The sequence below is a fragment of the Dermacentor albipictus genome, chromosome 2 (assembly GCF_038994185.2).
Source record: "Dermacentor albipictus isolate Rhodes 1998 colony chromosome 2, USDA_Dalb.pri_finalv2, whole genome shotgun sequence".
Classification (NCBI taxonomy): domain Eukaryota; kingdom Metazoa; phylum Arthropoda; class Arachnida; order Ixodida; family Ixodidae; genus Dermacentor; species Dermacentor albipictus.
The window spans coordinates 61,117,293-61,127,579 of record NC_091822.1 but is presented as its reverse complement, the minus strand read 5'-3'; the positions used below and the strand labels follow the sequence as shown (position 1 = coordinate 61,127,579).

The following is a 10,287-nucleotide window of genomic DNA, read 5'->3' as shown; positions in this document are numbered from 1 at the left end:
TGACGCCGGAAGCTGATGGGGTGAGTGGGAGAGGAGCGTGGAGGAGGAGGGTAGGTTGGCGGTACTTAGCTTGGTCGGCGGTGGCGCGTGGATGTAGGGGCTTTAGGTTGTACGAAGCCTGGGCGATAAGCACATCAAGTAGCAATGTCAATATATGCAAGAAAGAAAATTACGAGCTAAAATCACGCTGAGCGGGCAAAAAAAGTGAGATATGATGGATATCATATGTGATTTGAGGTGCCTTCTAAGTGAATAAGGCAGGCGCCTAAAAGGAGTTTCGTCAGACTGAGTGCCGTCTCCATAATACGCAAAGCAGTTCTCGCCTCTGTGAATCGCACCTCATAGCAAACTGGTCGTCATCCATTACATCATACTAATTTTGAAAAACGCCACGGCACAGTGGTTATTCACTATTTTGAAAAATTACTGAGGGTTACACTCGTTCCACGGATTACCGCGGTTCAAGAAAAGTATAAAGTAGGCAACAGCGCAGAAGAAACGCATACATGGCGTCCACATTCGCTTATATAGAAGCGAGTTTTCAAGAAAAAGCCAGAACGCTGGCCGTCCGATTGCGCAAGGTGCAAGTGCGCGCAAATTATTCCTACGAAGCAAGAAATTAGCACAAGGCGCAAATACAGGTGGCCTTTACCCACAGGCTTCCAGCTGAGGGGTCGCCGCATGATGCTTCGCAGGGAGGATAGAAGGCCGGGCAATGTTCCCCTGAGGAGGCGACCGACTACTCAACAACTGATAGGCGACTGTATCCGTTCCGCGCTGTCACCTGGTTTTATCCGTTCTGACGCGACTCGCTCAAAACGTCAACGCCATCTGCGTTAGGCGCCGTGCCAGGCGATTGGCATTTCATTAGAAGGCGAACATCAGGAGCGTGCTCCTAAAAGATGCAACGGTGTCGTCAGCGCCGACGTCGGGGTTGAACTCCAGCGTGTGTGCACGCGGTTTAATTTTGGCTTAGACCGAACGCAGTGAGCCTGAATGAGCGCACGTAGAGACCATTGCGGAAAACAGTGTGGTTAGAGAGCGTGACGAGGCAGGGTGACGCCAACGTTTCATTTCATTTAGCGTTGATATCCCGGACGTATGCATCCGAATCACGCGAAAGCTCACGCCCAATGCTCCGCCGCGCAAAGCTCCCGACTTATGAGAAAAAAAGGGCTACCTTTACGTTCTTATTACACATACGGTCGTGCGCCCTCGCGCTGAATCAGATTTAGGTACGCGTAATTATAATTCGTTAACGGCGTTTAGCACCCCTGTGAAGCACAAGAAATACACAAGACGCCGCAGTTCGGCTTTTAACGCTATAGCATACCCCAATCTTGGCAGAGGAGCGTTCTTACGTTCTGCCGGTATCATATCAATGTGTAGCCACCGATGCTAGATATATGAATGCACGAACTCGTACTTAGCAGGAGAACGTCATACCGCTGACCCCATACGGCGCGTTAAATTACACTCTATAGCAAAACTAAGAAAAACCCGTAATACTGCGATATTGCACTTTAGCGTAAAGTTGGCGAAAGAAAACTGATGACGACTTTAAATAGGTACCCCAAGTACTATTTATGTCGATGGCACTGCGCAACGAAAGCAATCTTCAGAAATAATTCATACTTTATTGAAGAAATGCGGTGTAGCGTGAACAAGCGCAACCTAATGGAAAAGACAACTTCAGGGTTAGAGATTAGAAGGGTGGGGAAGGGTGCGCAAGATGGGGCACGTAATAAATGGCCCTTAAATCACTCTGACATGAAAACTTGTTATATAGGGCCAGCTGCGTACCAGTCTACAATTGATCAACAGCCGCAATAATTTTTTTAAATAATTGCCACCATAGCAAATTTACAGGACAGGCGTCTGATGAAACACTTAGCCACAGGCGTGGTTTTGTAGCTCATATAGTGGATACTAGGCTTGCCAACCGTCCCGAATTTAGCGAGACACTCTGAATAATGTGTAAAAGACTCGACTTCTGTATTTTCTGCTAAATAACAATCAATAAACCAAATTTTTTATAATGACTGACGTGTCGGTTACCGATTTGTCTTTTTCGTCTTCCCTTGCATATTTATATACATAAAGATGGTCTCGATTTGATCCTGGTTAAAGTTCTGATGTAGACCAAAGCTGCTCAAAGTAACGTTGTCTGTACTAACAGGTGTGTTAGCCAGGCAACTACAGCACTTTTCTTGTAAACCGCGAAGTGTTAGTACCGAAAATCTGAAATTTACTTCCTGTGTATATACGCGTAGCGAACACGCGTGATGCCGCCTAAATCTTCTGACTGTAAGAGAGAGAAAGAAAGAGGGAAAGGTAGGGAGGTTAACCAAGGATGGGCCCGATTGGCTACCCTACACTTGGAGAGGGAAAAATGGAAGAACACATAAGGAGAGAAAAGACAAATATTAGTCAGTCATTGACAGTCAGTCGCAGAAGAATTCCCACTATCACAAGCGTTTATACAATCCAGTGTCCTTTTAGAAACGCAGAATGGCTTTTATAGCCTTTTGCATGCAAGAACGCATATATGCCATGGTTAGTAGATTTCTTCTTCTGAGAGCGCTCTATTGTCTAGCAGGTTGAGTTTAGGTTGTAAAGTACGTCGTTGAGTCTCAAAGAATGGGCAAGTGACACAGGAGGTGCTCTAGAGTCTCATCACACCCACACAACTTGCACACCGCGCTGCTGACCATTCCGTGAGGAATTAATGGGAATTTGTAAATGCCAAGCCCAGCCACATGCGACACAGTAAAGTTGTTTCGCGAGGGGAGAGTCCAGGTAGCAGGCGAAGTCGGAAATTAGGGTCGAGAGAGTGCAAGCGTGAGTTGGTGAAACCCGGTGAATTCCATCGTACAAGTGTGATGTGGCGAGCAAGTGATTGAAGTTGTCGCGCAGCATGAGTTTTCGAAAGTCGTATAGGAACCCGCTGACGTTTTCGGTGAGCCGAATGCGCAGCTTTATCAGCACTGTCGTAGCCGAGCATTCCGCAATGGCTTGGCAACCATTGAAATACAATGTCGTGGCCTTTCTCGAGCGCGTGATTATGAGCGTGTGAGTGAGTCAGTGGGTGAGTGAGTGAGCGAAACAAGCTCATATGGTCCACTATAGACGCAAGCAAGCTCAACGTCACCTGGCTAGGCCCACTCGGGGACCATCAGGTGAAGCCTGACGGCCCTCTTGCGAGCCCTCTGGACTGCCAGGATTTGAGAGGCCTGGTGTCACATTTCGTACACTAGCTGCTCGTGACGATGAGCAAAACGCGAACAAGGTGAAAGCAGGAGCCAAACGTTTCGACAAGTGGACTTGTCTTCTTCAAGGCGATATATGCTTTCCTCGTTACAGTATATATAGGTGGGGTGCTTCTAAAGGAGAGCGGGCGTAAGGCGGGTAGGTACGGCAACGAGCGAAGGTGTGTTAGCGTCGAGGGTGTCGAATTGAGAATAAAGGAGTGCTGTGCACAAGACCAACGACACGGCCGTCTGTCAATCACGTGTCAATGCCCGTGTGTCAGCCGGCGTGTCGACGGCGTGCACAGCAGCCCTCTATTACCTGTTTCGCCGGTGGTCGTGGGATATCGTGTCTCTGAAACAGATGCTAGAAGGAGCGGCAGAAACCAGCGCTCGGGAAAAAGAAATAACAAAAACACATTTATGGCGATTTCACCTTCTGACCGTGCCGACTTTCCTAAGGCTATCTGAATCACCATTAAGCCGTCTTGAAATACTTTTAATCTATGATCCAGAATAACTTTTTTTCCCGTTCATTGGTCCAGGTTTCATACAACCCGGCTCATATTTGTGCAAACATTTCTTGAGCCACTTCGTGTACAAATTCGCGGTGTTTTTTATTTTATTTTTATTTTATTTAAAAATGTCCTTACAGGCCTCGTATGAGGCATTGGGTAAGGGGGGCGTTACAATAAGATTAACAGAGTATATAGAACATATAAAAACATAATAGACATACATTATTAATTGACAGTGAAAAACTATATGCCTATCTTATACAAGTATTAAAAGCATTGTACAACATAACAAGGTCCGGAGTGTACATATTAGAAAAAAACAAACGATACAGTTTCTTTAATAAACAATGAAAAATAATGTTGCCACTATAGTACAAATACTAAACAATACTAAAGAATACAAGAATAATAAGCGAAATGAGCTCATAAACAAGAGAGCACATAACTGGAAAAAAAGGAAAAAAGCATCGTGCACTTTATTGAAGTTACGCGGTGGAATATGAAATGATGAGCTGGCGGAATTTATCGGGATTAGGTTCGGAGACGATGAAATCAGGAAGAGCGATCCACAATCGAATGGCACGAGGAAGCGGCGACCAGTTGAATGCATGCGTGTTCCCGTAGATGCATGTGAAGCTGAGGTGATTATGTAATCTGTGAGATGTGAAAGGTGCGACTTCAAGCCGTAAAGAAGATTTTCTATCCGCATGAACGTACTTGTGAAATAATGATATGAGTGCAAAATCGCGTCGAGTACTTAGTGGCTGAACATGAAATATCAAGTTTTATTTGTGAGATGCTTGAATTGTAAGTGTAATTACGCGAGATAAACCTGGCGGCCCTATTTTGAATTGATTCTAATAAGCTGATTAGGTTGTTATGATGGGGTGACCAGATTGCGGAGGCAAACTCGAGCTGGGGGCGAACAAACGTCTGATAAGCTAGCCTACGGATGTTAGAGGGCGGATTACGTAGATTTCGGCGTAAGTACCCCAGTGATTGCGGTAACATGCATTCAAATTCTCCCAAAATTATGTTCGAAGACATTTTTTTTCAAACCACGCGAAAGTATTTCCTTACGGCATCTTAAACGGCATACAAGGCCATCTAAACACTCTAGCAACGGACATAATCACTGCGACAGATGCTTCTCAGTGCGACTAAAAAACTGTCATTGGAATATTTTGCGTTGCACTCGACCAGCTCTTTTTTTTTTTTACGATGACTGATGTGCCTGTTTTTCTGGTTGAGTTTACAGCAGTAATCCAAGCTTTACAAAAGTTGGACCAAACGACTGAAACATCTGCTTTTATTACTGACTCACTGTCTGTGTGCTCTTCCCTTACCGCTAGTAGTAATCCGCCCATGCTAAAACTGTTTTCACTTGCTAGTCCCTGCACATAAGCAATGTGTTCATTTGATCTGGGTACCCGGTAATAAAACTTTGTTAACGAAACTGCCAATTCGCTGGCAAAGGCATGACTCCTGGACGCGGTCCTTCCTGTTCTGCCAGTGAAACCACATATCACGGCGGCTAGATTTCTGATGGGATCAATTGTGAAAGCCTTATAAAACCCAGTTCTGACTATTTCTCCAGATTATAAGCAACTGGAATTTCCCTGACGTAGTGAATCCTGTAACAAAGAGATACTTGAGGTTTCTCTAAAAAAAAATACATTGCCCGCGTTTCTTCCCTGGATTTCTACTTACACAGGTCGGGTTTGGTTCCCTCTCCTATCTGCTCGTTTTCTAATGAGGAAGAAACAATCCATCACTTCCTTCTATCTTGTCGCCGCTTTTCCACGGCAAGAAAAATGGTAGTGGAAATACTTCTTCAATGATTTGGCCTGGACTCAATAGAACTTGTAATTCTTTCGTTTGGCGTCTCCGCTTTGCGATTCAGCCACAGGGACGCTTATGTTCCGCAGTCCCAAAAATTCTTACAGAATATGGCTGAATGCCCGGCTAAGTTTTATGTTTTCCTTTTTGTGCGCTATTAAATGAACTGTTATTTGTTCGATGTGACTTTACTGATTTTATTTTAACCGATAATTCCACGTTATGCAGCGCTAAATTCGTAGACGTTCGGAAAGTTCTTCACTATAAATTGGAACAATCCATTCACTCCTTGACCCCCAGTCCGCCACAGTGGGTAAGAGCCACACACGCGATAAGAAAGAAGAAGAAGCAGAAGCGTCAAACGGGGGCCTCTTGCGGCGGCGCCTCACCACCGATGGGCCGGCGGCGGTCGGGTGTGCCCGGGCTCTGAGTCGCGGCAGCGCGGTCGGCGGGCCCGTCGGCCACAGCGAGCCCCCGTCACCGCCATGGCCGAGAACAGCACCGGCAGCGGTGGATTCGCCAAGGAGGCCATGAACGCCGTGAGTGTCCCGTTTTACGCTCATCTTACACCGCCTCGTCTACCTGCAGGCTGTGGCTGTGCAAAGCTGTCCGCGCGGCTGAGCGCATACGCGGGCCACGCGCCGCATCTTGGGCGCAAAGATGGATGAGCCGAGACGGCTGGTCGCTTCACTCCCGCAGTCTTCCCGCACGCCTATAGCGTTGGAGGTCGCCTAATTTAAGGTGTCGAACACACGTTGAAGCGAGAGGCCTGGTGCTAACAGTATCCTAAGGCAAAAGTAGTATTTTGAATGCATAATACAGATGTTTAGGCAGGTTTATTCACGCCCAAGGTGGGCTTGGAGTAATTGAGAAGCATTCTTCACATCATACTATTTCGGCTTGGTGAAGGTAGCACTAAGAGGAAGCGAACGGAGAATTTTGGCTGAAAAAATTACTCCGTCGACTCTTTTCCTCCCCATTGTATTCTTTTTCGCCGCATGATAACAGGTCTCAACGAATGTAGGAGGATAGTACGGGGCTGAAAAAAAAATTGATAAAATACGTTATGACGCGATATTTCATTCATATATCCATCTAAATATCCTACTGGTAGGTGCCACAGAAATTTTCTTTCTCGATATCCGTGATTTTTCATCCTCGCTTTCCGTCGGCATAACTTTATAAGCGTTCTTCTTTTTTTCCCGCCTCTTGTCAGTTTTCTAGCTCTCATACCTTCTGATGAAGCCGGTGACAACGTTTTGAAGGACGGAGCTCTTCTCGTGATATTTCTGTTAAAGGATGAAGAGCGCTAGGAGTTCTGTCGCAGTTGCTACATCCTGAAGCCTAGGCATATAAAATAAGGCCATAGGTCACACCCTGAGTGGCCCACCCTCTTAAAACGCCACATTTGCTCGTGGTTATTTGCAGACGGCCGACGGCTCACTGAACTGTGTCAGCGTTATACGGATGAAGGAGAACGACTACCTGCTGCCAACAGCGGTGCTCTGCGATCACAGCCCCATAATCAGGGACATCGTGAACGTCCAGAGGGGGGACACCATTCCCAGGGTGAGCTTCTATGATTAAATAGTGCCGAAGATGAACATTAGTCCAAAAGAAACATCCAGACAATGTGTTGTCTCTGAACTGCAGTTTATCAAAAATAAAATAAATAAAGCACAGCCCTACTTTTGTAGGGTGAGCTATAGTCATTACTCACTCGATGGAATGCAAAACGGTTTTGCCTCCATGATGTACTATAGTGTGCCTAGTACTAAATGTTAACGCCTGGCATGCTGCCTCATTCCCTACCAAGGAAGGCGGGCTGGGGTTAAAATTGAAATATAGGGGAATGTGTTGCCCTCGTCTCTTGGCTGCTGCTCCCACTGGAGAGAAATCTAATTGGCCATTGGGAATCAAGCGTGTTATGCTGCTTGGGTGCACGTCAGTACCAGTCCTTGCTCTGTGATATACAATGGAACTATAGCCAATCGTTCGCTGCAAAATTATGTATGCCGATGTTCGAGACAGGATGTATAGTCAAATAGCAGGATCGATTCCAATCTCAAAGTGTCAAGCTCGGCATACTTAAGGACCGAGGTAGTAGCGGGTCAACTACGTTCGAAAGAAATTTAACAGAAGCCAAGCTCGTATTCACAAACCTTGTACACTTTTCGGACGAGTAGTGTTCAAAAACAGCGGTCAAAAGCAGTGTCCAGTGTTCAAAAAGCACTGTTCAAAGGAACAGCGTCCAAAACAACACTTCATAAGGTGGGTGGCAACTACTGGTGATGATGGAAGCACTAGCGAAAGCGTCTGGCCAGTGACAAACGGCTGTTACGAATGAATGGGTTTGTAATTTCGACCACTGACCAGAAGGAACGTTCCTTCTAGTACTGATGCCTCTGATAATATTAACTCTGGCCCTGAAGTTAGAACAAACAAATAACTTCATAAATAAAAGGCTATGAAGCTGTCAACAGACGACATAACTGCACTTCGCTCATCTTTTTTTCGATTTCTTCACCAACGCGCCTTGATAGAAGTACACGTTGCTGAACTAGTCGGTCCATAAATATTCATGGTCTACTGAGCGTCTTGATGGGCCATATGCAAGGGTGTCTGGCGCTTGTTGGCCTGACTCCTTTTAGCTTAACGTAGTACCTAAACGAGCACTACAAGAATGGAGCGCACCAGTTTACATTCGACAGGCTGTAGTAGCCATACATCAGTGCGGAATGTGACGATGACCCATCAAATGAAATATAGAGCGGGAAAGCTGTTTTGCATGCATTTCCATCTCAGCACCATTCAACAATTCATTTGTCAGACCGTTCAACAATTTCATTTTTTTCATGCGTTTCTTGTATCATTGTTATAGAACTTAGTAGTCGTTACGTACAGACCATTTTATCAAGGCTTCCGCCATTTTTCGATCACAGCGCCGTCTATCGGCTGGCGCGATGCTGGTATGTGGGATCGCGCTGGAGGGTGCACAGCGAACGTGCTGTTGACGACGTGTGCCACGTTTGCACGTTTTCCGGTGCGGCCTCAGCAAATTTTTGTGACTGGGAAACTTCTTGGCGTGTCGTTACTGAGTTAACTGAGCATCGATATAGCCGCAACTACGAAAGGCGACGGGCCTAAGTGCGCTGCCAGGGCTCTGCCCGCAACCGGAATAGGAGGCGAATGAAGTGTGAGCATTGTAGATACGTAATATACGTGTGAAGAGTTGTCATTGGGCATCTAACCAGGAACTCTATCAAGGTATCATGCAAGTGGCAACAATCAGAGGTGTCTTCGTATGCCATGCGGTGAGCCGCACTTCCGAGGAAAGATGTTTTGCTAACTTACCTGCTCCTAAAATTGTCGCAGTATGACTTTCTAAGCATTGATTACCTGGCACCTGGGCATCAGGTACGAAATAAAGAACTTAAAATCGCTCGAAAGGAAGGCCCTTAAGAGGAAGCGTTAGCTCGGGTGCTCCTATTAAATACATGTAAAAGGAGAATTCGTTTTTCTCGGCAACCACTGCACCAAAGTTGACGAGGTTTGCTGCATTTAAATGACAAACTTAAAATCTTGTGACTGCTGATTTGGAATTTTCGATTTAGGTTGTCAATTTTTTATTAGAAATTGGGAAAAATCAAACGTTTTTGGGAAACGAAACTATGAAGTTTTGAACTCTGTAACTCAGCACAGAAAAACCATACCACAATTCTGGGAATTACATGTGATAGTACATCTAAAGCGGACAAAAGTGATATGTTAGACATGAACCTCGAAAAATTTAGTAATGTATGAATACAAGTTTTGCAGAGCATTTCTGCACAACGTAACAAATTCACGTAATATAAAAAATGACCTAATAAATATGTCCGCTTTCAATGGTCTAATGGGTACCATTTAGAGAACCACGATATTCGTTTTTGATTGCAGAGCTATTATTATCTAAACTTTGTGCTTCCATTTTTTCAAGCTTACGAATTTTTGAAAATCGTTTTAACAAACTTCAGGCCTTAAATCAAAATTCCGCATCCGGCAGTCACTAGAATTTACCTTCTTTCTCCAATGCAACAAATTTCGTTAAAATTGGTCCAGGGGTTATCTCAGAAAAGCATTTTTTCGTTTTGCATGTATTTGAATAGGCCGCGTCGGAGTTGGGCCAGAGCTAAAGCTTCCTCTTATTATGGAGTAGTCGATAAAGCGACTCGATGACAGTGGCCGTGAAATCGCCACGGTCAACCAGTCGCACGCGACGCGTTGAAAGAATATGCGGGCTATTAGGGCTCGAGTGGCGCCTGTGAAAGAAGACCTCGGTTACTCGAGAAAGCTGAAAAATGAATAACTACTCTCTGCAATAGGGAACTTTATTTTCTGAAGCAACACAGCGCGTGATGAGCGGCGTCGGCCCGGCAGCTTTCCGGCGATGTTCGGACACCGCGGCCCTTCCAAGCTGCCTCTGGGATAAACGGCGATGCGTACGCAACGATGCAAAGAGGAGAGCAGCGTGGCGTGCTGGTTTGAGGCTATGTTCCAACCTACCGTTTAAAACGATCTCTCAGTACCTCGCCATTTCTGCAGAACGTCTCTGAATAAATGCAACGTCCCAATTCCGCAGGGAACGGTCGAGTCTACAATTTGTGTGAGGTATGTTATGACGGATTCGGTGTTGCCATGTT

At 45.6% G+C, this 10,287-nt stretch overlaps 1 protein-coding gene across 1 annotated transcript in view; it reads left to right on the top strand.

Annotated features, from left to right (window-relative positions):
- The first annotated feature begins 5,935 nt into the window (after positions 1–5,935).
- Positions 5,936–10,287, top strand: part of LOC135909000 (uncharacterized) — a 50,603-nt gene continuing 46,251 nt past the window's right edge. Inside the window, exons 1-2 of the mRNA XM_065440864.2 lie at positions 5,936–6,144; positions 7,034–7,174. Of these exons, the coding sequence (XP_065296936.1) occupies positions 6,091–6,144; positions 7,034–7,174 (195 nt within the window). The 5' untranslated portion in view covers positions 5,936–6,090. The remainder of the gene's footprint in view (positions 6,145–7,033; positions 7,175–10,287) is intronic.